The sequence below is a fragment of the Coenobita brevimanus genome, chromosome 85 (genome assembly GCF_032717465.1).
Source record: "Coenobita brevimanus isolate Jiangsu-jjx chromosome 85, ASM3271746v2, whole genome shotgun sequence".
Classification (NCBI taxonomy): domain Eukaryota; kingdom Metazoa; phylum Arthropoda; class Malacostraca; order Decapoda; family Coenobitidae; genus Coenobita; species Coenobita brevimanus.
In genome coordinates, this window is record NC_137038.1 from 7,038,619 (window position 1) to 7,066,461 (window position 27,843).

Here is a 27,843-nt window from a genome sequence, read left to right on the forward strand (position 1 = left end):
AACATATATTAAATATATAACATGTAATCATACAGTAAAGTACCAGATACATGAATAAACTGGTAAAGATGAGATGCTTATAAGCCTCCTGCGGCCCTTAGTACTAGCTCATAGTCATAAATTAAATTTTCGACAGTAGTGACATCACAGGACACGATTTGCCCTAAATTACCTTTCGTTATATCTACAGTAGCATGAGCCATTCAGTTGGCTGACAGGTTAAAATGGGAGTGCAGCCCTTGGCATGTGCATCTCAGTCGAATAGCCTTCTCTAATCAATGTAAAATCAGGAGGTAGAATGAATTTTAAAAAATAATAAAGACCCGAACTTGATCCGAAATGTTATACAACTAAAAGATGGTGGGCCTCAGCAGTAGTTATACACAGTAACTGGCTGTCAAAGTTTCCTCAGCCCATTAGGGCCTACTAAAAAAAAAAAAAAAAAAAAAAAAAAAATTAGGGGAAAACAATTTTCCCTGAAAATATAGGGAAGAAACCTCTACCTGACAATGTTTCGGATTGAATCCCACTACTCATTATCAACAGGGATCATGACTATCTGTATGAAAAAGAATGACTGAACAATACAGTAATATTTATACCTCTCCACGTTGTGTTACTATTCCCTTGATAATATATTCATATACACAGCTATGGGGATTAATTAGGTGTTTTCATTGGGTTTCAGAGCCTGTTGCACCACTGTGTCGCATCGTCTATAGTTGACAAGTTTGAGCGCGTACTCGCGTAGTGGACTGTTTTCAGAATTTTAGAGCTGTTGTGTGTGACTTTAACAGGTTTGTTAAAATCTGATTACCATAGAGGAGTTCTAGGAGGGACTATTCAACCTGTGCCTCCAGCACTTTTCTTGGTGGCATACATCATCGACTACCTCGTCAAAAGTTAATGGATTTCAAAACCAAGTTTGCAAAATAAACTGCATTTTCTATACTGACGATGGCCTAGCACACTTGGACGAAGCCCAGAAAGCAATAAGTACTCTAGAAACTATAGGAGGTATCTATAGACTAAGCATAAACATACGCTTTACTTAAGTATCTATAGACTAAGCATAAACATATGCTTTACTTAAGCAGTAGAAACACCTTACCAAATCAGTTCTTTCTGATTGTTATATTTTTGATTATTTCTGGGGTGGTAAATGAATGTTTCTTGTGAAATCTGTTTCCCAGTTGTTTTTAGCAGTTTCACTGTGACAATTCATGTTTGATTCTCAACGTAATGGCAGAAGGGACAGTCCTAACCAAAGTGTTCAGTTAAACCTAACCTAACCTAGCTTAGGTCTGATTCTTTTCAACTGCATGAAAGCCTTTCATAAAGTGAATCACTAGGTCCTTCTAGACAGGTTAATTATTGGAATCTCCAGGAATCTCCTTAGGTGATACAAAGTGTTCAGTATTATTTTGGAAATACACCTAACTAACGTAGATTGAAATTCTAGGCTGTGTCATTTAGTTTATGCAATTTTAATAAATTTTCCATCTGTATACATCCATCGCAAATGCACTTTTTAGTACTAAGTAAATAAGGAGTGGGGGTTCAACTCATAGCTCCATCTGTTTTCAAATTCATATCCAGACGATTAAAAAATTAGGTTAGGTTTTTAGATTAAATTAGGTTAAGTTGGATTAGATTAGGGTAAGTTAGGTGCAATGATTGAGAGAGATAGGAGCTTGAGATTTCCCTCCTCCATCCCCTTTTTATTTATGAAGAAAATAATTTGTGTTGAATGCCTGTATAAGAGAAAATGCATAAATTCAGCAGTGAACTTATTGATTTCAGTGTCCGTTAGGCTAGTTGGGTGTATTTCTGAAAATTTACCAGGCTTTCTTTTGGGTCGTGCCTTGTCAGTATCAGTAAGCATCAGTTGGATTGAGCCTGTGTAGGTTTATATCGATGAGGTGGTTGGGGTTTATTGCACTTGTAATGCCACTCAGGGATGAGTGAGGCTGGTCACTTTCAACTTAAATGTCAGGACCAACTTGCCTAGCCCCATGCTCCTATGCTCCTCATGGGGCAACATAGGATTGGGTGATGGATGGATAGGTGTGTTAGTCAAACAGGAGTATTACAGTTATTTAAGACAAAAGAATTATATTTTGAAGCTTCTTTTATTTTACTGTAATTAGCAATGTACAATTAGGAGGGATTATAAGGTAAAGTACAGGTAGGCAATTTGGGATATCTCATAAGAAAAGCATTCTGTTAACTAGAGAAGTCTATTTGCTGCCATGTGATAATCCATGATTTGGGGGAAGTGGAGATTCTAATGTACATAGATATGGGTTTAGACAGTACTGGTAGGTGATTCTCATTATACTGTACTTCACATCAGAGATGTCTTTCAAACTGTCTTAACCCTTTCCATTTATTTGATGCTGTAAATCTGGGAAACAAATATCAGCTCTATAGTTATCAGTGAAGCTTTACATAGGGTACCTTTTTTTTTATTTTTTTTTTTTAACACTGAAGAATTAACAAAAACACACAAACAAGCCAGCATATAATGATATGTTGATAATGATGATGATGGTTAGTTTCAGTAATTTAATGTGTCTGCTGTTAAACTTCATTTTCTCATTTTTAGGTTGTTCCCACTGTCTTCAGTATGAAGGAGTCCTCATGTTTGTGTACAAACCACCCCATGCACCCTTAGAAGACACAAGACAGCACAGTGAAAAATGAATAGGAAGTTGTGGTTGCGGAAACGAAAAAATAAAAGAAAACTCGAGGTGGAAAAAAAAAGACAGCAGGAGTCAAAAAAAACAGTGGAGGTGGAAGAGGGGGAGAATTTGCCTAAAAGGTTGTGTGAGGGTGTGTCATCATTGAGGTTTCAAAACACTGAGCAGTGTGCTTCCTCAGGTACTGATGTCACTTCAGAAACTTCCTTCATTGCTGGCCAGAGAACCCCAGATCTTCACATCTCAGATGACTCACAGAATGCTGGTGCCACAAATTCATCCACATCTTTCATTGATGTCACACGGAGCACAACCCCAAGCCAACTTAATGTTACAAGATCACATGATAAATCCATATGCATCAGTCCACCATTAATGCCAGATTTTTCTAGTTTTGATATTCCAATCTCTGATTCATTGTCACATTCCCAGTCTAGTACTTCTCAAAATAATTCCTCATTGTTCATTCAGTCTTCCACTGGGTCAAGCACAAGTGAGTTTGAGCTTTCCCCAGCAACCATTGAGAGGTTAAGAACTGCACTTCAAACCATTCCATTTGTCTCTCCTGAGCGAGAGGCTCAGGTGTGGGACGAACTCTATCAAATGTACCAGTAGCTGACGTGGAGAGCTGTATTTGCGTCATCGATATTAGATTTGTAAGTGGCACCCTTTTCTTTTCTCACTCAGTTCGTATAGAAGAGTACATTTACATTTAACAATTTCAAGCCATCGCTGTATTTCATACAGTATTTTACTCACTGTCTCCAGACATATTTTATTCACCTTAGGATAACTTTTTGAACGGGAGGAGTTAGGCTATATGTTACTTTCATTACCTCCTTCACAGATACACTCAATCCTTGTAAATCGCGGCAATTTGGGTCTGGACCACTGCCGCAATTTACAAATTCCGTGGTTTATAAATAATAACTTATGTGAAAAATTAATTTGGGTCTGGACTTTGGCCAACCACCCCCCACAGCACCCTACCTACACCTATCTAGGCCTAGGCACCATCAAACACAAACATACAAATTTAGGAATATTCAGTGGATGTATTTAATAGAAATAAGCAGTGTTAAGGGATCTTACCTTAATCCTATGACGATATTGCTTAAATGAATGGAGTGGGGTGGTGTTGGGAAGAACTTAGAACCTCTCAGCATGAGGTGGTGGGAGTGCTCCCTCATGCTGTTCTCCCTTCTCCAGCTCCTCTGCCTCCCTCGGGAAGCCCTCAAAGTCTGCCTCAGAGATGACAGATGCTACGTCATCCACGTCCTGAGTGTCTGAAGGGCCAGGCTGTGGTTCAGGCTCAGCTTCTGCCATTACCCGGGCAAAATAGTGGGTGATGAGTTCCTGATGTTTCTCATTAACTCTGCGGCATTAGTATGCACACTTGCCACCAGGAACGGGTGGTGATTGGTTGTTGGGTCGCAATTTTCTAATTGAATGCCGCAGTTTACGATTCCCCTTGGAAAAGGCCCACCGGTGCCTAGATCCGCGATTTTCGTGACTTAACAGCGATTTAAGGGTGCCAGCAGTCTGACAGCCACTTAGCCGTGATTTACAAATCCTTGATTTATAAACACGCGATTTACAAGGATTGAGTGTAGCTAGTCTCGCTAGAGTGAATAAAACTGTCTGGTGGTAGCATGAATAATAAAAAGAATACATCCTCAGAATGAGGCCTAGATATTACTCAGATCACCCTCATTTGTCACAGTTCATGATCACAGTAATATATTAAAAATAGGCCATAAGCCATAATTGTTATAATAGTTTTGCAGAATTGTATTGTTGGAAAATTAACATAATAAAAATCATCATCCAAAAATAACAATTCATCATCCCACTTTTCCTCACCAGTGGAAGGGGTAAGGTAGTGGTTTCCAACCTGTGGGGCGCGCCCCCCTATGGGGGCACGAAGGGCTGCCTGGGGGCGCACGAAGGCTTGATAAAAAGGATAATTATATTTGAAAACTATGAATTATGATGGAATTCAGTAATTTCTAAATATGGAAAAAATATTTCAGATATGAATAAGAAATCTAGTTATCTGAATATATAAACAATTTCAAAGATTAAGAATCTATGATATTTCTTGACATGTGCCAACTATGCCAGTAAAATACAGTATCTGAGGAAGGGGGGCACAGGGAACGTGTCATTCAGTGAGGGGGGGGCGAGAATTAGAAAAGGTTAAAAACCACTGGGGTAAGGTAGGATCCAGATGGCAAGGAAGAAGAAAACATGGAAGGGAATAAACTACCGGCACTGGTATCTACAGTACAGACATTCCTGAAGGCTACACGCTGTTCAAGCCCTCAGAAACATAAATCTAGTAACAGCATGCCCGGTGTAATGACACACACACACACATACACACACACAGTATTTAGATGGCTATTCATAGTTCCACTGCTACCTTTGCAGCTTATTTGGCAGTCTCCTCCAGCTTACAGTTCAGTACTGGTTGCACAAAAAAGTTGTGATATTTTGGAATTCATCTCTGACATGTAACAAGGGCTTGCACTGTATAATTGTGTATCTGTCTTGTTACTGTACCAGTTGTCTAATACAAGAATTATCCACAATAGTCTCCCTCCCTCCCCCACACATACCCCCAAAAATGGTATCTCCAGACCTCAGTCACAGATCATTATCTTTTAATTTTAGTGATACGACAAAGTTGGGTGATAAGAGGATGTGGTAGGGATGATATGAGTGATAAGGACTGCAATACAGTGATTATGCCACCAGCTACTTTACCTTGCTCAAGCAAGTGACACTGATGAAGGGAGAGGGATCCATTGACTGGTAACTTTTTAAAGTTTATGTGTGAAGGTACCTTGTGATTTGCTGATTAGAACGCCCTGGCTGATCCCCGAGAAGTGACTTGAAGCTTTTCTGTCTTGTAATGTCACCAAGGGAAGTTTATACTGAGGCCCCAGGCTTCAAGAAAAGTAGTTTGGTCATTTACCTGAAAATTTACTGAATTACAATATCCTAGCACTGGGTTTGTTTACCAAGAATGTGCAATATATTACAGGATGTTTCCATAAAGGAAGTGAGTTGTATACAATAGTGGCTTAAGGAAGAAAAGTGGCTGGTGTTTAGACAGTCTTGATACAGAATGTAGAACTGTATACTGAGGCTGAGTAAGGACTGCCTGTCTTATCTAGGTGGGGATAGGGTTAGAATGAAAAAACAAATATAATAAGATGATCGTATGACATTACAGTAGTTTGAATAGAAAAAAATGGTGGAAATGAACTTATTTTGGAATATGCATGGGGTTGTTACTGTTGTTGCATCCTTCAGCATCCATTGTGCATGAACCCAGTGGACTGCAAGGTTACGTAGGTTGAATAGGATAAGAAATGCAGTTTGAGATTTGTGAAAGAAATGGAGTAAGGAAGTTGCTGGTTGAAAGATAAAAGATAGTGCATTTAGGCAACTAGCTAGCTAGTGACACCAGGCTTAAGTAATAATGTGCCAGATATTGTCACTTCCACCGGGGCCATAATAGCTCAGTGGTGCTAGTGCTTGCACTTTACGAGTGTAGGGTTGGCAGTTCATGCCCACACCAAGGTAGCGTATTTCTGGTGAGAGATGTAGCGGTCTCTCCAAGGATCTCTCCACAGCTATGTGATCCATTGGTCCTAGCCCAGAGCACTCACCCTTTACCTTCAACTCTATGCAGACACTTTTGAACCTTCTTCATTATATGTATTATTATAGTGGACATGACTAATGATGATATTTAGTAAAAGCATTAGATACAAGTAAAGTGTACTGTATTGGCATTTGCAGCTAGAACTGAGTGTGAGTATAGCCTGAGCTTGAATTATAATACAGTACATCAGTGGTTTGGATTTATATTGCTTCTGAAAAGTTCTCAAATAGCAGTTTTTGGTTTAGATACTGTATCATGCTTTTAGTTCCCTCACTGTGTCTAGTCTTTCTAAACCAAGTAATATATGTCTGAGGGGAAATAAGTTGTAAACTCGAGTTGGATTGTTTTTACTTGACAAAGACCCTTAACCTTTTGCACCTGAGTTGATGGCCAGGTGTAATCAGACTTGAGGGTTGAAATGACTAGTTACCAGAGTACTGTATCTCATAACTAAGGCTCATTGAATTTCATGGAACCACAGCATAGTATTCAGTGGCCCAGTTTTTTTTTTTTCTTTCTTTCTTTCTTTTTTTTTTTTAGTGAAAACATGCTGAGTGTAGTTGAATATGTGACTTAGTTCTGGCCTTCATTCCCCAGTACAGTAAGGAACCAACATGACGGACCGCATTGTCGTTCTCGTGGACATGGACTGCTTCTACGTGCAAGTGGAGGAGCGCGACCACCCGCATATCAAAGGGGTCCCTGCAGCAGTAGTCCAATACAACACATGGCGAGGTGGAGGGTTAGTGTCCCATCATGTTTAGGGATTGGGTGGAGTTTTGAGGGTCATATTATCAACCCCTTCAGTATGATAACATTGTCCCATCATATACTGTGTAGTCTTGCTAATGACACTATTTTTATCTGTTTGGGAGAGACTGTTTAAGTTGGAGGAGATAGATATAGTCTTCATCATCGACATCATTACAAGATATCCATCCTCAGGTTGAATAAAATTGGTGATGGCTTGGTTAATGTGAAAAACATCATCCTATGGAAGGGATGAAGTGAGGTAGCTGTATTATTAACTCTGTTCAGTTCAGGGATGTCTTTTTCACTTGGCTTACGAAAGATGTTTTGTAGTGCGGCTCTCGGGTGTCTGCCCTTTCTTCTCTTACTTTCATTTTCTTCTCTCTTTCTTTCCTTCATTCTTTCCTCTTCCTTCTGCCTGTGCATGACTTTTCACTTCCTGTCTATCTTTCTTTCATTATTTCCTCTTCCATCTGCCTATGGGTGACTTTACACTGAGTGCAGTTCCAATTGGATTCCTGTACACAAGGAAACCATTTACAATGCTGGGCGGTAACCATATAACCAAATTATGGCACCTGGTGGTTTAGTGGGTAATTAAGGTGTTCCAATCGGATTGAGCCTGTGTAGATTTATATCCAAGGGGTAGTTGGGGTTCATTGCTCATGTAATGCCACTCAGGGATGAGTGAGGCTTGTCACTATCATCATTAATGTCAGGACCAACTTGCCTAGCCCCAAGCTCCTATGCTTCTCTTGGTGCAACATAGGAGTGGATGTTGGATGAATGGATGGCAGTGATGTAGTATTGACCCCCTTCATAAAATGCTTGCATCCAATGTGTGTATGAAATTGTTTTCAGAATATGTGAGTAAGGTGGAGGGAGAGAGGAAAACTAGAATGAGGTGAAGGAACGTAGTGAAGAGAGGTGAGAGTGATGTGGGATGGAGAGACAGACACATGATGGTCGAGGATAAGATGAAACTAACTGATAATTATATTCGTTGCAGGATCATTGCAGTGAACTACGAGGCACGTGCCCAAGGTGTGAAGCGAAGCATGCGAGGGGATGAGGCCAAGAGCAAGTGTCCTGATATCAAGCTTATCCAAGTCCCTGTCAGTCGTGGCAAAGCTGACCTCACCAAGTGTGTTTTGGCTTTTTTCTTATCTGAGATAATAGAGTGTGCTATCTTGGACCAGTTACTGGTTCAGTCGCTGAAAGTAATGGGGTGATTCCACTTGTTCTGTATGCTTACAGGAAGCACCACTTAACAGAAACAAACTTTTGGAAAATTCGATATGACTTAGTTTTAAGGATCTGCACTGGAAGGTTCTCATTTCTGGTCTTGTTAGACATATCATTTGCCTTTGATACCAAAGTTTTTATTGAGATTGGAGGATACTTTTCAAACTGGAGATGTTCGATACCCGTCAGGTCCCCTTTCACTGTGTAATCATTCTTAAATTGAGTGCACACATCTGGTAGCTTGAAGAGGTTAATAATTAGAGACTTTAGTTATGTTTTCACTATAAGAAAACACCTTTAACCTCTAAAGACCACATTTTTCTGAAGCTATGTTCCACCCCAGTCGTAGTTTGGGGTTGGTTTTTCAGCTTTTACCAAGGTAAAAATTTTTCTTACAGATTTGAAGAGCTTGAATTTACACACCTGAAAATGCCAATCCCAGTCCCCTAGGCCTAATAGTTACTATAAAGCCACCTGTGAAAGATTAGAAAAGTCCCCCATGACAGTAAGAGAGGAAACAAAAAATCGGCAGAAGCCTAATTTTCCGTAGAGAACCTTACCAAATTCAGTTAAATCAATGTAAAATATGTTTCTGTTGGTTAAACTAGGTGTAGGGGTTAGCATGAGTAAAAAAAAAAAAAAAAAAAAAAAAAAAAAACCTAACTTTCAGTACAGAACCTTGCGAAAATCAATTAAGTCAATGTAAAATGTTTCTGTTGAGGAAATGATGTGCAGGAGACAGCATGAGTTAAAAACAAAAAAACTGCATTAGACAGACAGCCCCAGTCATCGGAGGGAAATAGCCATGTCATATTTGAGATAAAGAATAGGGAGGGAGGAAGGTGGAGGTGAGGTGGGGGGTCTCTTGTGGGGGTGAGGGAGGAATAAGACACACCTCCATGTGGGGGAGGTGGAGTAGCGAGTGTTATGGTGGGAAGAAACACACACAAAGCAATCATAGCAGCAAAATTGCTGCATCATTCGATATAAAAGGAGGATGGAGGGAGGTGAAGGTGGGGGGGGGGTTAGCAGGCATGAGACACCCTCCCATACAATGTAGATGTGGTATTGGTGAGTAACTTGGGTGGGAGGGGACAGAGCGGATTGAAGCCAATCACCTAGAGGAAGGTGGAGAAGTGGCTGGGGGGGGGAGGGGTTCCCCCCCGCAGACCTAGTGAGAGGACAGGATCTTCCTTTCCACCATCTCATCCCCCAGTGCAGATTGGGTATGAACCATTTATGTCATAAAAGGGGCTAGCTTAGTGCTTGGCAATTTTTGACAGCCCTTCTACAATTGTCAGTTACAGTACTCTACATGGCAAACATACAAACTGACGATCATCAATCATAGTACTTTAGGGGTTACCTTGAGTAAAATCACCTCATAGCATCAAGAAAAAAATGAGAGAATCCACCATCAGATTGCAGGGATTACAGTGGATTGCATAGGATTAGGCAAGCCCTCAGTTATAGAGGATTATTTATGGAACATTTGTGAGCATTAAATGTGATTAGTTTGCAGGCCACATTACAGATTTCATTGAATTGTGAGTTAGAAACATAATTGATATTCTGTAAATACAGCTCAGAGTGATGTATATAGTCTTTTATTCCTCTCTGCCAGTCATCTTTCATCAACAAGGCAACTCCCTAATTATCCCACCTTACATATTTCACACCCTCACACTCATCCACTTTGCTATTTTCATCTTTGTTTTCCACAACACCATCACAGTGTAATTTGCATTCTTGAACATAGTCCCTGCATCCTTTTCATTGTATTCATCATTCACAGCTCTCGCATTCCATATAGCCAAATGAATTTTTTCTGGGTCCTTGACAGGCACAGGACTCAGGTTTGAAGCTTTCTTTGTCTTTGTGAGAGGTAAGACACAGAGGATGGTGTTTGTAATCCTTGCCACCCTCAGCAATTAAAGAAAAAAAATAAATGTCCTTAGGTACCGCAACGCTGGAAAGGAGGTGCTGCAAGTTCTGGGAGATTTCACAGGGCGTATTGAGCGCGCAAGCATAGATGAAGCTTACCTGGACATGACAGAGGTGGTGGAAGCCAAGCTGAGGCAAGACAGGATGAGCCAGGTGAAGGTGGAAGACCTCTCTTCCACCTGGGTTGTTGGAGCTGGAGACAGTGATGGTAAGGCTTGTTGAGATGGCGATTGTATTGTAGGGTAGTGAAAGTGAAGATGACGGGATGGTGCGGGTGAGAGTAACAAGGTGTGTTAAAAGGTTGATGGAAGAGTACAGTACACAGAGATAGTTATGCTGAGGGCTACAGGAGAGCAGTTGTGATGGTGGTGGTGGCAGGAGAGCGCAGATGGTTATGGTGAAGGTGTTTCTTTCCCTCATTCTTTCCTCTTCCTTCTGCCTACAGGTGACTTTACACTCCCTCTTCTATCTTTCTTTCCTTCACTTTATCCTCAACCTTCTGCCTATGGGTGACTCCACACTGGGTGCCAAGCCAAATGGTTTCCTGTGCGCCAGGAAACCATTTACCACGCTGGTTGGTAACCATGTAATCAAATTATAGCGCCTGGTGGTTTAGTGGGTAATTCAGGTGCTCCAGACGGATTGAGCTGGTGTAGGTTTATATCCAAGGGGTGGTTGGGGTTTATTGCTCACATAATGCTGCTCACAGATGAGTGAGGTTGGTCACTCTCATCTTAAATGTCAGGACCAACTTGCCTAGCCCTGGGCTCCTATGCTTCTCATGGGGTGGCATAGGATTAGATGATGGATGGATGGATAGTGGATGATATTATATATAATGGTAATACATCATATGTCTTATTCTCCAGTATGTTACTCTAATGCAGATGTATACCTGACTGAAGACTGAAGGCTTTGTATTGCATATAAAGGTTTACATTGCTATGTAGTGACTGGAGGTGGAGGTATTTCAGGTATGTAAGTGCTACCCAGGGCACAGCTCTGTTACATATCCTTAATTGCTCTGGACTAAAATACCTTAGCCATAACTCTCTATACCCTGAAAAGAGTAATGTGGGATTGGTTGTTACTGAAAACCATTACATATAATATGGTATGGGTATAGTGCATGATGAGTTAATGTCATATTATAACCTCCCCAGGTACACGTGAAGATGGGCTGCAAGAGTGGTTGTCATCATTTAGTGAAAATTACGAAGATAGCCCGTCCTTTGTTCTTACCTCTGAGCACCCTCACTGGGATGCACAAAGGCTGTTATGTGCAGCTGTCATCTGTGAGGAGATGCGCAAAGCAGTGCTGCATCGTACGGGCTTCAAGTGCTCTGCTGGTATAGCACACAACAAGGTACCACACTGCAGTCTCTGTCACTCTCTGGTAAACCACCTGAAAATAAAATTTAAACAAGTAGATTGTAGGAAATGGTGATGTTTGGGAGCAGTGCAAAGTTTTTAGGCAATCTTTTACTTGAATTATGACTAAGGGAACCCTATTATATGGGTTTTCATGATTCTCTGATATTTGCTGTTCACAGATGTGTTTTCCCTCATAACTGCAAAAAATGGGGGATGGCTGGTTTGAAGGCTCGATTGATGGTTGGTTGGGTGGGTGTATGGCCCGTTTTATTGGGCAAAGCACTGTGTTTGTTGTTGCAAACCCAGGGTCACATGAATTTAAACCCAGTGAATTGCAGGTTGAAGTTTCCTTCTCTTGCAGTCCACCATCCTCCTTGTAGAAATTAGGGAAGGAGCTGAGGGATGTTTGTATCACCAGGCAGCAGAGCTGCCTGGCTGTGTCTGTGTCACCCCAGGAAGGGGTCTCTCACCAGTGATACTTGGCTGCAAGCTGATCTGCATTAATAGTTCAGTGCATTAATGTTCATATATGTCAGTCACAACATTTTCATTTATTGTGAAAAATGGGATTGGAAGTGGGAGGAGGGGAATAATTATGCAAGACCAGTTTTATAATAGCTTTTGTAATTGTTTATCAGATGTTGGCCAAGCTTACATGTGGGCTGCACAAGCCAAACCAGCAGACAGTATTGCCCCATGGAGCAGTGGCAGGACTCTGGACTTGTATGCCAGTTAGTAAAGTGAGGAACCTGGGAGGAAAGCTGGGTGACTCCGTGACAGAGGACTTGGGCTGTACCACCATGGCAGATCTTGCTGCATTGTCCCTGTCACAGCTGCGTGACAGATATGATGACAAGACTGCGTAAGTTGGACATTTGGGGTCACATCTGAATTACAACAAAGATTATAGAGCTTACATGCTGGTGTTGGTGGCTGGTAACACAACTACCATAGTGGAAGCCATGTGCAACACAAACACATTGACATTATAGTGTACAGGCACCCCTTGCCTAACAGTATTTGGATTAATGCTGTTTTACTTTAGCTAATTTTTTGACACTGTTGATGACTAAGAGAGGTAAAAGTATATTAACTTTTACAATCAGTATTGACCAGTATCAGCAGTGGTTTATAGTGGCAGTATATGTTTTAAAAAATGGTACCATAAAGTGAGTTGAATTTGGACTTGGGGACAACTTCGGGCATTTCGGGAATAAATGTAAACCAATTAAAATACAGAGAAATGAAAATCTGGTTGTGAAAAAAATACAAGTATTATTAAATAGGAATGTTGTAGCTATAACTTAGATAAAATAATAATGTAATACCATTTATACAATTTGTGTAAATATTAATTGAATACGTCATAAAAAAAGGCGTGTTTTTTTTTTGCATTGGTCAAACTTCTACTGAGCGTAAAGGATGGGAAGGTGTGAAGACATGTGACCATCGCCAGAGTGTTGCAAAAACATTTGTGATACCACACACAGTTACTTTGGCCTCAGTGTCCGTAGTTCAAGGTCCACAGGCCTAACAGCAAATTTTCTTCTTTTTTTAGTGGGTTAGAGCGCTCCGCTCTGACCGAAGGGTTGGAGGATCGAATCCACCCAAGGGTCATTGGTAGACATCAGGAAGGGCATCCGGTCATAAAATGCTACACGCTCCAAACCAAAGTCCTCTACCCCGGGGCAACGCCTTAGCCCTTATCCAAATAAGGGGTACATGGCATAAAACTCACTATTTTTAGATTTAATGGGGTGACTTCGGACACAATCTGGGGTTCCTTCGGACAGGGAAAGGAAGAAAATATAACTTCCAGCCTGAGTGCGTGCATGCGCAGACACACAGATGCACACAGACAGTATTTCTACCTAACTATACTTAACAAACATCCTTTCAATCATGACAGCATCTGTCACTTGCTCCCTTCTTAAGAAACCTTGACTGTGTAAGGCAACAGATGTTGCCATGATTTGGGGGATGCTTGCTGTGCATTACTACGTGAAATTACAGTATATTAAAGTTGTCTTTCCTTTACAGGAGGCAAAATGCCTAGGAAATACGTCCCAAAAGTGCAAAGTGAAAAGAGGAACTATACTAGCAAAGTAGATAAAGACCGCATAAAAAAAGCCAAAGATGACATTGAAAAAAAAAAATACCTGAGTGTGCATAAGGCAGCTACAAAATGGAACTTAAGTAAAAGTACCTTATATGACTGTCTAAAGGGAGAGCATACCAAAGCAGCTGGTGGACAGACTGTGTTGTCATAAGTAGAAGAGACATACCTTTGTGACAGAATGATTACACTGAGCGTTTTCTCAAACATGTCAATGGAACACGTAACATGTTCAATAACCTTACCATGGATGATTGCAGTGATGTAGACAAGGATGACATTGTTAAAATATTGCCAGAGCCAACACTTGACAAAAAATGTCGTATGATATTCAGTGTGGATGTCAATAGCTGGCCTGTGAGAGAGAGAGAGAGAGAGAGAGAGAGAGAGAATTATTGGGTAATGAGGCTAAACATGGTCAGTAAGTTTAGATTAATAGGTGTAGAAGAAGAGGATGAAAAAGAAAAGTGATAATCATGTGATACAAATATTTGTTTAATTTACAGGCTTTAATTTTGCATATCATTACTATAGCAAAATGGCACAATGAGCCTATACTCAGGCTGTAATGTATTAAGTCTGGTGCTACTTGTGATAATTATATTTACCCAATTAAGATTTATTTGCTTTATCTCAAGAATGTTACTTTTATTTTTATAAGAAGTTGTGTCACAGGTGTGCCTTACATTTTCAAGGTGTCATTACATGTATTTCACCAAGAAAATTATATTTTTTTTAAGTTAGAAAAGTTCCTACACATTCTGTGTACCAGAATTCAATTGTGATAAACACTTACGTGGCTTTATTTCAAACACACGTATGTGTATGTCTTCAGTGTGAGAAAAGGAGTGCAAAATAAATTATGATCAATTTAGTCCTATAGGGATTACAAAAATATGTTTTTCACAGTTTCTTTTTTTAAAAACCTCTGTCAGTGTCCGAAGTCACCTCAGCAGTGTCCAAAGCCATCGCCAAATACACACACTTCCATTTAAAGGGCAAAAGCATTGACTGTCTGAAGTCACCCCACCCCAGTCCGAAGTCACCCCACATCGATTATGACTTCGGACAGCATTATAAATATTTTTTTAAAATACAAGCAGAGACCTGAATTTTTTTTCACCTGTCTCACCATAAAGCTACATTCTTAAGCCACACATTCATGCAAGAAATAATCTTGTTAAAGCTTAACATGCTGAGTTACAACTTAGGTAAAAATCGTCTGGTCATCCCACTTTACGGTAGTTATAAACTTAATTAAGATGTTTGTAGGCTCGGGTTAAGTAAAAAAATGCTAACCTCTCAGACTGCATGACCTTGCTTAAAGTGTAATTAATTTATACTCGTAACAGATTGTGGCTCCACAACGTGGGTAAAGGGATAGATCATGAGCCAGTCACCTCTCGTCAGCTTCCAAAGAGCATTGGGTGTGGGAAAAACTTCATGGGAAGGGAGTCACTCAACACCAGAAACAAGGTGAGGCAAGGGCCACCAGTTTAATGGTCAGCTCTGGTACAGTCTTGCTTGGTGCTAGAGAGGGATGCCTTTATATGGTAGCACTGATATTGCAAGGCAGGCAAACATCCCACATCTTCTCCATTTCCCCTGAAAGGGGATGATGGACTGCTGGAGAATGGCAGCTTCAACCTGTAGTCCGCTGGGTTCATGTTTCAGATTAACCTTTTGCTGCTGATATTAATACTGCAGTCTTGTTAACTCTGTTCCCTGCTTATGCTGCCCAGTCATTTAAATGTAGTGTGTCTAACCTCCTCTTATTCTTCTTCCACACAGTTATTGGGGGTGGGGGGCCAAGGGGGCTCAGTGGTTGAGCGTCAGACTCAGGACTGGGGGGTCATGAGTTAGAGCCATGCCCGGTACCTGCCATGCCGGGAGGGGTAGTGCTCTCCTGTCACCTAGCAGGGCTATATGATCTAATAAGGTCTAGCTCGGGGAACATTTCATTTGCCACCCACTAAATGTAGGGGATCAGTTATGTATGGATTGATATTTTGGTTTCTAAATACAGGTTGAGAAGTGGATGCGTAGTCTGGCGGATGAGCTAGCAGAACGGCTGGAGGCAGATCAGACAACTGTGAGTACGATAATGTACTTTGCTGTGTTGATTTATGATGGAAGTCCTCACTCCATTGTGTCTTGTTCCTCACTCGCTCCATTGTGTCTCATTCCTCTGCTGTATATCTCCTTCCTCCCCTTCAGTCTGTCTCCTTCCTGTACCTCCCTCACCTCCTCTCTTTTCTCTTCCTCTTCCCTTCTTCCCTGCTATCCTCCCCTCCTCTTTGTCTTTTTTGTTTATCCCTCTGTCTCCTCTCTGATCCCCTCCTCCCCTACGTGCCTAGGCACAGTAAACCCGTCCCCGGCAGTCATTTTATTGCTGACATATAAACAGAACAGGATATCTAGTCAAATATGTCACATGTCAGACATGGAGTAAATCGGATGAAAATTGACAGTTTTGTGACCATTTGAAATTTTAGGCCCAAACCACAAGACATTGACCCCCCTACTGCTAACTGAGGGGTGACTCCCCTGATGTAATGAGCATGTTGTAGAATGCAGATTTGAAAGATGCACCTTTAGGCTTTGGTTGCACATCGAAAAAACAAATTTGAAAAATGTTAAGGGGAAATTCCCCCCCCCTCCTTCATTTTTTGGACCTACAGCCTGGGCTTTGGCCCAATTTGACCCAAAAGTTAATAAGGTAATCAGAAGGTCATAGCTCATCATCCTTGTAATTTTAGTCAAAATCGCACCAGTAGTTTTTGCTTAAAGTTTAACAGACAGACTGACAAACCGAGTGAAAACAATACCTGTCCCTGAACCCCTCCAAGGAGGGGGCATTTAATAATCCTCTAATGGTACAGTATATAGAATAAAATAAAGCTGATGCCGGGGTAATGAAAGGGATGAAAATGGTTTGCATTTGCATTTTTGCATTTGCGGAACTGCTAATTTCAAGAATTTAGTGGATCTGTAGTTGTAGAAGGCAATTTTTTGAGGTTGCGGATTTGTGTTGTGGAAGTGAATTCTCGTTTGCGGTGCCCACCTCCGATATGGAAGATGTGCAGATTGGCCTGGGAGGAAGGCAGAGTTGTGGAGGATTGGAGGTTAGGTATAATTATTCCCCTGTACAAAGGAAATGGGGAAAAAGAAGTGTGTGGTAATCATAGGGGCATTTGCCTTCATAGTGTAATAGAAAAGTGTATGGTAGGAAACTTATTAAGAGAGTTAGGGAAATGACAGAGGAATTAGTTGGTGAAGAACAGGGAGGCGTTAGGAAGGGAAGAGGTTACATAGATCAGATATTCATTCTTAGGTCTTTAGTGGAAAAGTTTCTAGAGTAGGGAAAAAAGTTGTATGTGGCCTTCATGGATTTGGAGAAAACATATGCCAGGGAGGATAGACAAGGAATGTCGAAAAAATTAAGAATATTTAGAGTAAATGGGAAGTTGTTGAATGCTATAAATTGTATGTATGAGGGGGCTGAGGCTGTAGCAAATGTTGATAGTGAATTGAGTGAATTTTTAAATATTAATGTTGGATTGAAGGGATGTGTCATGTCTTCATGGTTCTTCAGTCACTATATGGATGGGGTTATAAAAGAGATACAAGGTAGGGCAGTGGATGTTGGAGCAGTTTTAATGAGTGGGGGCAACATACGGAAACTCCCTGTACTGTTGTTTGCAGATGATACTGTATTGTTAAGTGAAGATGAAGGGGGACTGCATGGCTTGGTGAATGAGTTTGGAAGAGTGTGTAAGACTTGGAATCTAAAGGTGAATGTAGGGAAGAGTACAGTTGTGGTCTTCGAGAGAAATGAAGTCACTGGATGTACAGTGATGTTGGATGATGAGGAAATGGAAAATGTGAGTGCATTTAAGTAGAGTACCGTAAAACACCCTAGCTTCGGACATTTTTTATGTGTTTTAAGGAATAACTCTGTGTAAAATGGTGCAATTTTATCCCTGTTGGTGTCATGTGGTAGCCAGGGACAGTACCTACTGAATCTATATAATAAAAAAAATTAACCACGCTAAACTGTTTTTTTTTTTTTTTTTCCCCTCAAGTGTCCGAAGTTAGGAACAAATTTCCTTACTTCAGACAGCTCTTATAAACTTCGAACATCCAAGTATTTGCCGTTTAAACATGAGAATGGTTAATAGCACCTGTCTCTGGACACACTGACCAAACTTCGGACACTTTAAAGTTTTTTTAAAAATGTCAAAAAAAATACTGGGCACTCGTGGCCCAAGTTATACGTATATAAAGGGAAATAACCAAACATATCTTCTTTTTTGAGCTCATAATTTGAAATCACATTAAGATGCATCATATCACAATGTAGTGAGGTAATCTGGCCATAAATATAACTAAGAACTCTTCAGAAACTTTTTCAGACGAAAAAATTATATAAAATGCATTGCATATTTTCCAAACTGTAAGGGGAACTGATCTCTTTTTCCTAAACAAAACTTCACTTAATTATCAAGTAGCTACCTCACTGACTCAACAAATGCATACTGAAATAACATAATATAATGTTGAACACTTCTTACTGGTTCCAGTGACACCCACACACTCACTAACACACACACAAATCAACAGACACACGCACACACAGGCACATGTTATGAAGGCACCATGGAATGTATTAACGAGCTACACACTTTAGTCTTACACACACACACACACACACACACACACACACACACACATACATACACACACCCACACACACACACACACACATATATACACACACACACACACACACACACACACACATACAGACATACATACATACACACACACACACACACACACACACAAACAAACATCCCAAATAGGCCTTTGGTTGTAAACACACACACACACACACACACACACACACACACACACACACACTTAAATATTTGGAACGACTTAGACAAAGAGGTGGTGCATGAGAAAAACATTCATGTGTGTAAAGGTAGACTTGATAAATGTGGATATGGAGACAGGCCAATACGAGCATTGCTCAATTCCTGTATACTACAAATAGGTAAATACACACACACACACACACACACACACACACACACACACCTATTGTCTGTATTTTTCCAGTAATTTGTCTGTCCAAATTTAGGATTTTTTTTTTTTGAAAAATAGAGATATTCATTAAAACAGTCATAGCAAGATGATGCATGTATATATTTTAAAATAGTTTACTGCCCAGTACTTACAACACTTTTCCACACATAATCGTACTAATTTCGTTCTTACAATTAAAACTGTTTGTTCTGTGTGAACAAAGTTTTGCAGGGTTAAAAAATATCGATTTTTTTAACATTTGGTTCATAAATTTTTTTCACCCACACTTATTCAAGCTAGTTTAATAGGACTTATACATAATAATGTTTAAAGATTACCCTACCTACCCATATCAATATTTTTTGCAAATATCGCACTCTTTTCCAATAAACTTCAATTATTACATTTTTTCGCAAAACGTCCGAAGTTTGGGCGCTGTCCGAAGTTACGGTGTTTTACGGTACTTGGGTAGTGTGATGAGTAAGGATGGAAGTTTGGACAGTGAAGTGCTTGAAGGGGTACAGCAAGGAAGAAAGGTTGCTGGTTCTTTGAAAGCGTTGATAAGAAACAGAGAAGTGAGCATGGAAGTAAAAAAAAGTTGCTGCATGACAATATTGTGATACCAGCTCTAACCTATGGAAGTGAAGCTTGGACCTTGTTGGAAGGGCACAAGTCGAGAGTGAGAGCAATGTTAATGAGTTATTTGAGAGGAGCATGTGGAGTTACATGGAGTGACAGACTGATAAATGAGGATGTGAAGGAGCTTTGTGGTGTGGATGTGGATGTGATAGAAAGCATTAGGAGAAATACATTGAGGTGGTTTGGCCATGTGGAGAGGATGGAGGGCGAGACTAACGAGGAGAGTGTATGTGAGTGAGGTGGAGGGGGGGAGAGAGAAGGGGAGGCCAAGGATGTGGTGGAGGGATGGAGTGGAGAGGTATACTGTATGAGAGGGGGGGTGAACTGGGAGCAAGGCAGTGAAATGGCAGGGGACTGGGTGACATGGAGGCAATTTGTTTGTGGCCACCCCTTGCGGGATTGGGGCGTCTGGCAACAGATAGATAGATAATAGAAATCATTTAAAATGTGCTGTTAATAATGAATGTACTCCGTTAATAATGAATGTACTCCTGCAACCAATCAGCTGCCAGCTTTCAAAAGCATAAGGCTCATATTCTCAGATCAGATTAAATAGGCTATAGCTGGTCTTTTATGACCTGTCAGTGGGCCTTGTAATCCATCCATCTCTCTCTCTCTCTCTCATTCAGATTATCAAGCTGCTCCCTGCCTAAGTCTAGGATCTCTTATTCATTTTTATGAACGGAAAAGTACATCTGTAACCACTAACCTACCACCTCTGGGAAGAAGCAAGTAATGCCCATGACTACCACCTCCCCAGAATTAATGACCATGAAAATAAGGGCTTACCATCATGACCTCTCTACGCAGAACAAGCGTCGAGCTCGGACATTGACAGTGGGTGTGAGGTTGGATGGTGATGACAGATGGACATCCATTTCTCGTTCCTGCCCTCTCCCCTTGTACGCGCCTGACCGCATCACCCGGCTGGCCTTGTCCCTTATACAGCACACCAATCAGGCTGCACCAAGGGACCCAACTTGGTGAGTTCATATTTTCAGGAGATGGTTGTTAGGTTTCAAAGGACAGTTTCACCTATATCCTAGAGCTCATCTAAGTTGATCATGACACCTTTACCTCAGAACATAATTACTTGCACAAGTGTTTGTTCATTTTTAAAGGCAGCAGCATGCTTGCATGTGTCATCCTTAATCACCTAGAGTTGGCTGTCCACATGTCTGAATCTATGGCAGACTTTGTTCAGTCCCTTATCCCAAAGGTCATATTGTATGACCTCATCCCAAGTCATAGCAGCTCCACCTTAAGTTCTTCAACATTCACACCTCTCATCCACTGCACCCACATGTCATCATCCAGCCTAACCACAAGCGCAGACTATCTCAATCTACCCCCTCTCATCACATCACTGATACATTCAATTATTCAAATCTTACCGTTGTTCCCAACTCTTCTTTCGTTCTGACACCCCCCCCCCCTCACTGGCCTAGGCATTTCATTCAAGGCTAGACTACACATTCATCTGGTCATTATCATCTCTCTACCTTTGAACCTTTGAATTTCCTCCTCCTTTACTGCACCAGTCTCACTACCAAACAGCATTACACTCCTAACACATGCATCATACAAGGACCCCATAGCACAGAGGGAGAGCCCTCTCAGTGTCAGGAGAGGCACCAACTCCTATACCATCCTCCAACCCCTCCATACCCCTGCTACTGAGCTAGCTCCAGCCCCACCTCCAACACAAATCAGGGCTCTTGTTTGGCGAGCCACAGCTCGCAAATGCGAGTATTTTTCCCCCTTCGGCGAACAAATTGTACATGCAAGTCGCCTTTTGGTGAGGAGAAAATACATCCACTTCAAAACCTAGTAAACTACAAAATAAGTAATCTCACTTAAATGAACAAAAGATCGATTATTAAGTCTTTCCTTGTTGCCATTATGAATGTTTAAAAATATAAAATTTGTAAATAAATAAATAAATATATTTATTGCTCATTAAATATTTTGGCTCATAGTCAGTTTGGCTGCTAAAAATTTATTTGGCTCATAAATCTGAAACCTTAGGAGCCAAATGGCTCGCAACCATCGGCAGTTAGCAAGAGCCCTGCAAATAACAAAACTCTACACACCCAAGATTAATTTCTTCCAGTCTCTCTCATCATCATGTAGTTATTGAGTACCAACAGCAGCACAGTATTTGCAGCAGAAGTCATACAATGTATAGTAACACTTACATACGTTCATCATCTATTCTCGTGTTGCCCCGTGAGTAGCGTAGGAGCTCAGGGCTAGGCAAGTTGGTCCTGGCATTTAAGATAAGAGTGACCAGCCTCACACATCCATGAGTGGCACTACTTGAGCAAGAAACCCCAACCACCCCTTGGATATAAACCTACACAGGCTCAATCCTGTTGGAGCGCCTTAATTACCCACTAAACCACCAAGCGTCATAGTTCGGTTATATGGTTACCACCCAGCGTAGTAAATGTTTTCTGGGTGTACAGGAAACCATTTGGCTTATCACGCAGTGTAGAGTCATCCATAGACAGAAGGAAGAGGGGAGAAAGAAGGAAAGAAGTGCGGAAATATTCATCTGCTGCCATCATAGATCAGCTGTCTGCTGACAACTATCTATCTATCTATTGCCAGACGCCTCAATCCCGTTTGGGGTGGCCACAAACAAATCGCCTCCAAGTTGCCATTTCACTGCCCTGCTCCCAACTCACACCCCCCTCTTTCATATACCTCTCCACCCCATCCCTCCATCTCATCCTCGGCCTCCCCCTCCCTCTTCCACCCTCCACCTCACTCATATACACTCTCTTCGTCAGTCTTTCATCCTCCATCCTCTCCACATGGCCAAACCACCTCAGTGTGTTCCTCATAACGCTTCCTATCACATCCACATCCACACCATAACGCTCCTTTATATCTTCATTCGTCAGCCTGTCTCTCCATGTGACTCCACAGGCTCCTCTTAAATAACTCATCTCCACTGCTCTCACTCTTGACTTGTGTCCTTCCAACAACGTCCAAGCTTCACTTCTGTATGTTAGAGTTGGTATCACAATACTGTCATGTGGTAACTTTTTCACTTCCATGCTCACTTCCCTGTTTCTTATCACTGCTTTCAAAGAACCAGCAACCTTTCTTCCCTGCTGTACCCTTTCAAGCACTTCACCCTCCAAACCTCCATCCTTACTCATCACACTACCCAAGTACTTAAATGTACTCACATTTTCCAGTTCCTCACCATCCAACCTCGCTGTACATTCACTGACTTCACCTCTCTCAAAGACCATCACTTTACTCTTCCCTACATTCACCTTTAGATTCCGTTTCTTACACACTCTCCCAAACTTATCCACCAAGCCTTGCAGCTCCCCTTCGTCTTCACTCAACAACACAGTATCATCTGCAAACAGCAGTACAGGGAGTTTCCAAACACTATCCTCTCTCACCAGGGCCACTCCAGCATCCACTACCCTACCTTGTACCTCTTTTATTACCCCATCCATGTACAGATTGAACAACCATGGAGACATGACACATCCCTGTTTCAACCCAACTTTCAAAGAGAAAAATTCACTTAGTTCACCATCCACACACACTGCAGCCTTCGCACCATCGTACATACTCTTCACAGCATTCAACAACTACCCATCTACTCCATATATTCTTAACACTTTCCACAATCCTTGTCTATCCACCCTGTCATATGCTTTCTCCAAATCCATGAAAGCCGCATACAACTTCTTTCCCTTCTCTAGAAACTTTTCCACTAAAGATCTAAGAATGAATATCTGATCTACACAACCTCTTCCCTTCCTAAAGCCTCCCTGTTCTTCTCCAATTAATTTCTTTGTTCTTTCTCTAACTCAGTCAATAAGTATCCTACCATACACTTTTCCTATTATACTAAGAAGACAAATGCCCCTATGATTACCACACACTTCTTTTTCCCCTTTTCCTTTGTACAAGGGAATAATTATACCTGACTTCCAATCCTCCAGGACTCTACCTTCCTCCCAGGCCAATCTGCACATCTTCCACATCCATTCTACTACTCTCTCTCCCCCATGCTTCAGCATTTCACCTCACACTCCATAAATTCCTGGGGCTTTCCCCGATTTAACTTTCTTCATTGATTCCACAACTTCTATCCTACTGATTTCTTCCTGTCTTCTCACCTCCCTCCTTCTCCCAGCCATTCCCCAGCCACTTATACTCGCATTACTTCCATCCTTTATGTTCAACAATTCCTTTAAGTGTTCTCTCCATCTGCTCACTTTTTCTCCCTTCTCCACTAGTAATCTACCATTTTTATCTTTCACTCCCCTGCTAACTTCACTTCTACCCTGTCTTACTCTTTTCACCTCTTTCCAGAACATTTTCTTACAGTCCCTCCACTTTACACTCAAATTCCTTCCAAATTCCTCATCCACTCTCTTCTTACTCTCTCTTACTAATCTTTTCACCTCTCTCTTTCTTTCTACATATAACTCTCTCTTCCGCCTCTCAACTTCTTCCACGCCCCTATTTCTCATCCATTCATTGTATGCTTTCTTCTTTTGTGCCACAGCATGTCTCACCTCTTCAGTCCACCACGCTGTTCCTTGCACCCCCCTCCGTCTTCTCTTCCTTCCACACACCACCTCACATGCTGCACATAGTTCTTCTGTAAATATCCTACACACACCTTCCACTTCTCCCATCTGCTCTAATTCATATTTGCCCAGTCGTTCCTCCACTTCTCTCTTATACTCTGCCTTTTTCTCATCCTCTTGTAACCTTTCCATTCTCCTTGCAACTACTACTTCCTCTCGTCTTTCCCTTCTTCTATTCCTCCATCTCACTTGAATCCTAATTCTGGCCACCACCAAGTAGTGGTCAGAAAGTCCACTCCCCCAACCTCTTTAAGCTCTTGCATCCATTACACATCTTCGCATCCTTTCTTCCACACACACTTCCAAAAAAATACAGCTTTACTCTGTGACTTTATCTGTCTAGTCAATAACAGTCAGTAAACTCCTAGTTTCTTTCATGATTGTCATTCGTGTTTCAGAACTTCCATCCTAGTGCACTTCCTCCCTTCTTGCCTCTGTTCTCCTCCCAGCCACTCCCCAGTCATTTATACTATCACATTTTTCATTCTCAGTAATCAAATGCTCAAATGCTCTTTATATAGGGTACCTACTTTCTCTCTCTCTCTCTCTCCCCGATAATATTTCATGTAATTTTCAAAATTGCATTGGTAATACCATATAAAGAAGCCAAAGGTATACAAGTCATCTCTCTCTCTTTCTATCTATCTCTTTCTCTCTCTCTCTCTACCCTCGATAATATTCTCTCTACCCTCGATAATATTTCATATAATTTTCAAAATTGCATTGGTAATACCATAATTTATAAAGAAGCCAAAGGTATACAAGTCATAACAAAATGAACTGTTTGGTGAAGTAATATGTGACTCTAGTCAGTGAGTCTTCAGCTAAGTGAAATCATCTGGAAGTTGGAATAATAAAATGTAAAATGAAAGGGTTAATACAAGTTATGAAAAATGGGTGCAGCATATGCCTTCTTGTTTTTTAATTATTCACATCAGAAGTTATGTAAGAGCAACAGTGTGCTGATTTTTCATTTGTGTAATATGTTTTGCCTAACCTTTATTTATTTGCAGGACACCTTCCATCCATAACATTAGCTTATCTGCCTCGAAGTTTGAAGACTGGGAGGGGGGAAGCTCAGGCAACATTCAGGCCATGTTCAAGAAGGTTGCCATGAATAAGTCCCTCACCGCTGAAAAGTTTAGCATCAGCATGAGTGAAGACACAGCTGGCATTTCTCCACAGCAGACCAGAGCAGATGATGAAAGTGCTGTCTCTGAAATAAGAAGAGCTCAGAGCGATGATATCAGTGATGAAAGTGATACAGTGCAGTCTGAGGATAATTTATCTGTGAGTTTCCAGAATAACAGTAGATCTGATGACACTACACCTGCTCAGTCTACATGTATACAAAGAAATAAGTTAATTGAACAGGCAAAATCCCCAAGTAATTCATTTTTCAAGAACTTCATTCTAAAACGAAAAAGAGAGGCTGAAGAAAAGGAAAGTGGCAACACTGAAAATCAGGAAGGCGAGAATTGTGAGGTAGAAACTCGTAATGAAAGTAGTGAAGGTTCTGATGACAAATATGTGGCAAATGATGATGAAAATAGTGATGGTGGTGATGATGATGATGACAGTGAGAATAATTTAGACCTCCTTTTGATTTGTATGGAGAATGAAGAGGAAAATGATCACAGTTCTGAAAATATGAAAAGGGTGTCTGAAAATAACAAACCCAGCAGTGCTGATATAACAAGTCATGCTAAAGAAAATGAGCACAGCAGCAATGTGAATACTAGTGAAACCTCCATATCCCTGAGTCCTGATCTCTTTTCCTCAGGGGGGTCAAGTGAAGCTGGAGACTCCAAACCAAAACCAAATGAAAATGGTTCACCTGAAAGGAAAACCCCTAAAGTATCCTCCATACCAGTCATTGAAACACCTTCAAGTCACACATTAAAGACTGAAATTGTAGACAGAGAATGTTCTTCAAATTCAAAGAGTAACCAGAGGACAGAAATCAATGCTGCCACAAGTGAACAGTCAAGTTTGTCAGAGTGTACACAATCTCTGTCATGTGATGTGTCTATAGATGAACTTTTTCCCAATTTAGATGACTTTGATTCCTCTCTCTTGCCATTACTTCCTAGTGATTTGAGGAAGATGGTAGAGATCAGACTGACAGAACATAAAGCCAAAAATAGGAGTAAAGCCAGTGAAAAACATGGAATTCAGAAGTATATTCAGAAAAGTCCCATGAAAACTGGTTACTGGTATGTTGATGGGCTTTCCAGTCCTGGCACATCAAACTATAAAGCAATCAGTACTAACAGTAGACTTGAAAACTCTGAAGTAGCTAAAAGTAGGAAAGAAAATACTTTGCCTGACAGATATTCTGACAAGAATACCAGCAGTGAATCTGTAGAAGACTTGGAGGAACAAAGTAGAAGTAAAAGTGATGTACCAGACAGAGTGCAAGAAGTAGAAATAATTGACCATATTAAGTCATCTAGAAATGAGACACGTGAGGGAGATGATGATGATGGAGGAAACCAAAGGCTTGTGAGTGAAATGGTGGAGTGTGAAGAATGTGGGAATCTGATTTCTGCATTTGACCTTCCAGAACATGTGGATTTCCATGTAGCCGTCAGACTCCAGGGCGATCTTAGACGTGAGAGCACAGGAGTGACCAGTGGGAGGGCTGCTAAGGCTGAGGCAAGGAGAGGTAGAGGTAGGAAGAGAGGGAAGTCAGGTAAAGCAGAGTCATCAGATCACAAGCTGCAAAGAATAGATAAATTCTTTACTAGATAACACTAGATGTTTGGAGTGTTCATATCCTATTGTTAAAATTTTCTTAGGTTTTATGGTAATGAATTAATACTTGATTTTATGGAAGAGCATATTTCATTACCCAAATGTCCAAATAATTTATTATTCTTATGAGTTAAGATTAATACTTTAATTATATTTATGGAAGAAAACACCGTACTGTTACCAATTGTACTGGGTATTTCTGTACCAGCGACCCTGGGAAGTATTAGCTACCTTGAATGACCTGTGGCTGTGAGCTTAGTAACTAGCCATTATTCTTAAGAAGGAAACATTCAGCCACAAGTACTTGGTCGCTTTGTAATCATTCTTTTGAAACTGCTTTAGCAACTGTTAGTAAGAAATTACAGTCGGTGGTTTTGGCACTTGCTAGCATCCAGTCCATAGAAAACATCAGCTGTACAGTACTATGGCCAACCTCAATATGGGGATTCTTTAAGAGGAAGCATAGCATTATGTTTAATTACATTATATACACTGTTATTTAGTGACATTTCTGCTTTAGTTTAATATCTGCAGAATTAATTTCATAACTACCATGAACAGCAGTCCATATCTGTTTAGGCAATATAACTAGGTGGTGGAAGTCATGTTTTATTGTAACATTATGATAATTACCTGTGGCTTTACATATACAGTAAATTCCCGATTATCCTGTGTAATAGAGCCAAAGGCCTGCTGAATACTGTCAAAATGCCGGGTTATGCAAAAGTACTGGTACCCCCAAAGGGCCCCGGGCCCCTAACTCTCCAATCCTACAGCACATATCCACTGTCTAATCCCTACAGAATGCTTTAAAACATCAAAATAGCTAATAGATATTCTTAATAATAAAATACTGTAATGTACTGTTAAGCACACTGTAATTTTATGTGCAGAAGCAATTTCATGCCGACAATGGGG

At 40.8% G+C, this 27,843-nt stretch overlaps 1 protein-coding gene across 1 annotated transcript; it reads left to right on the forward strand.

Moving 5' to 3' along the window:
- Positions 1 to 6,992: 6,992 nt before the first annotated feature.
- Positions 6,993 to 26,922, forward strand: PolH (DNA polymerase eta). The gene is made up of 9 exons (XM_080280479.1): positions 6,993 to 7,120; positions 8,138 to 8,272; positions 10,332 to 10,525; positions 11,481 to 11,683; positions 12,330 to 12,553; positions 15,160 to 15,283; positions 15,834 to 15,899; positions 20,348 to 20,520; positions 25,182 to 26,922. The coding sequence occupies exons 1-9, from the start codon at positions 6,993 to 6,995 to the stop codon at positions 26,920 to 26,922; spliced, it is 2,988 nt and encodes a 995-aa protein (XP_080136605.1).
- The last annotated feature ends 921 nt before the right edge of the window (positions 26,923 to 27,843 follow it).

Coding starts and splice junctions, on each gene's coding strand:
- PolH (XM_080280479.1), top strand. CDS start 6,993: ATGACGGACCGCATTGTCGTTCTCGTGGACATGGACTGCTTCTACGTG. Junction 10,526..11,480: donor TGGAGCTGGAGACAGTGATG/GTAAGGCTTGTT, acceptor TAACCTCCCCAG/GTACACGTGAAGATGGGCTG. Junction 20,521..25,181: donor GCACCAAGGGACCCAACTTG/GTGAGTTCATAT, acceptor ATTTATTTGCAG/GACACCTTCCATCCATAACA.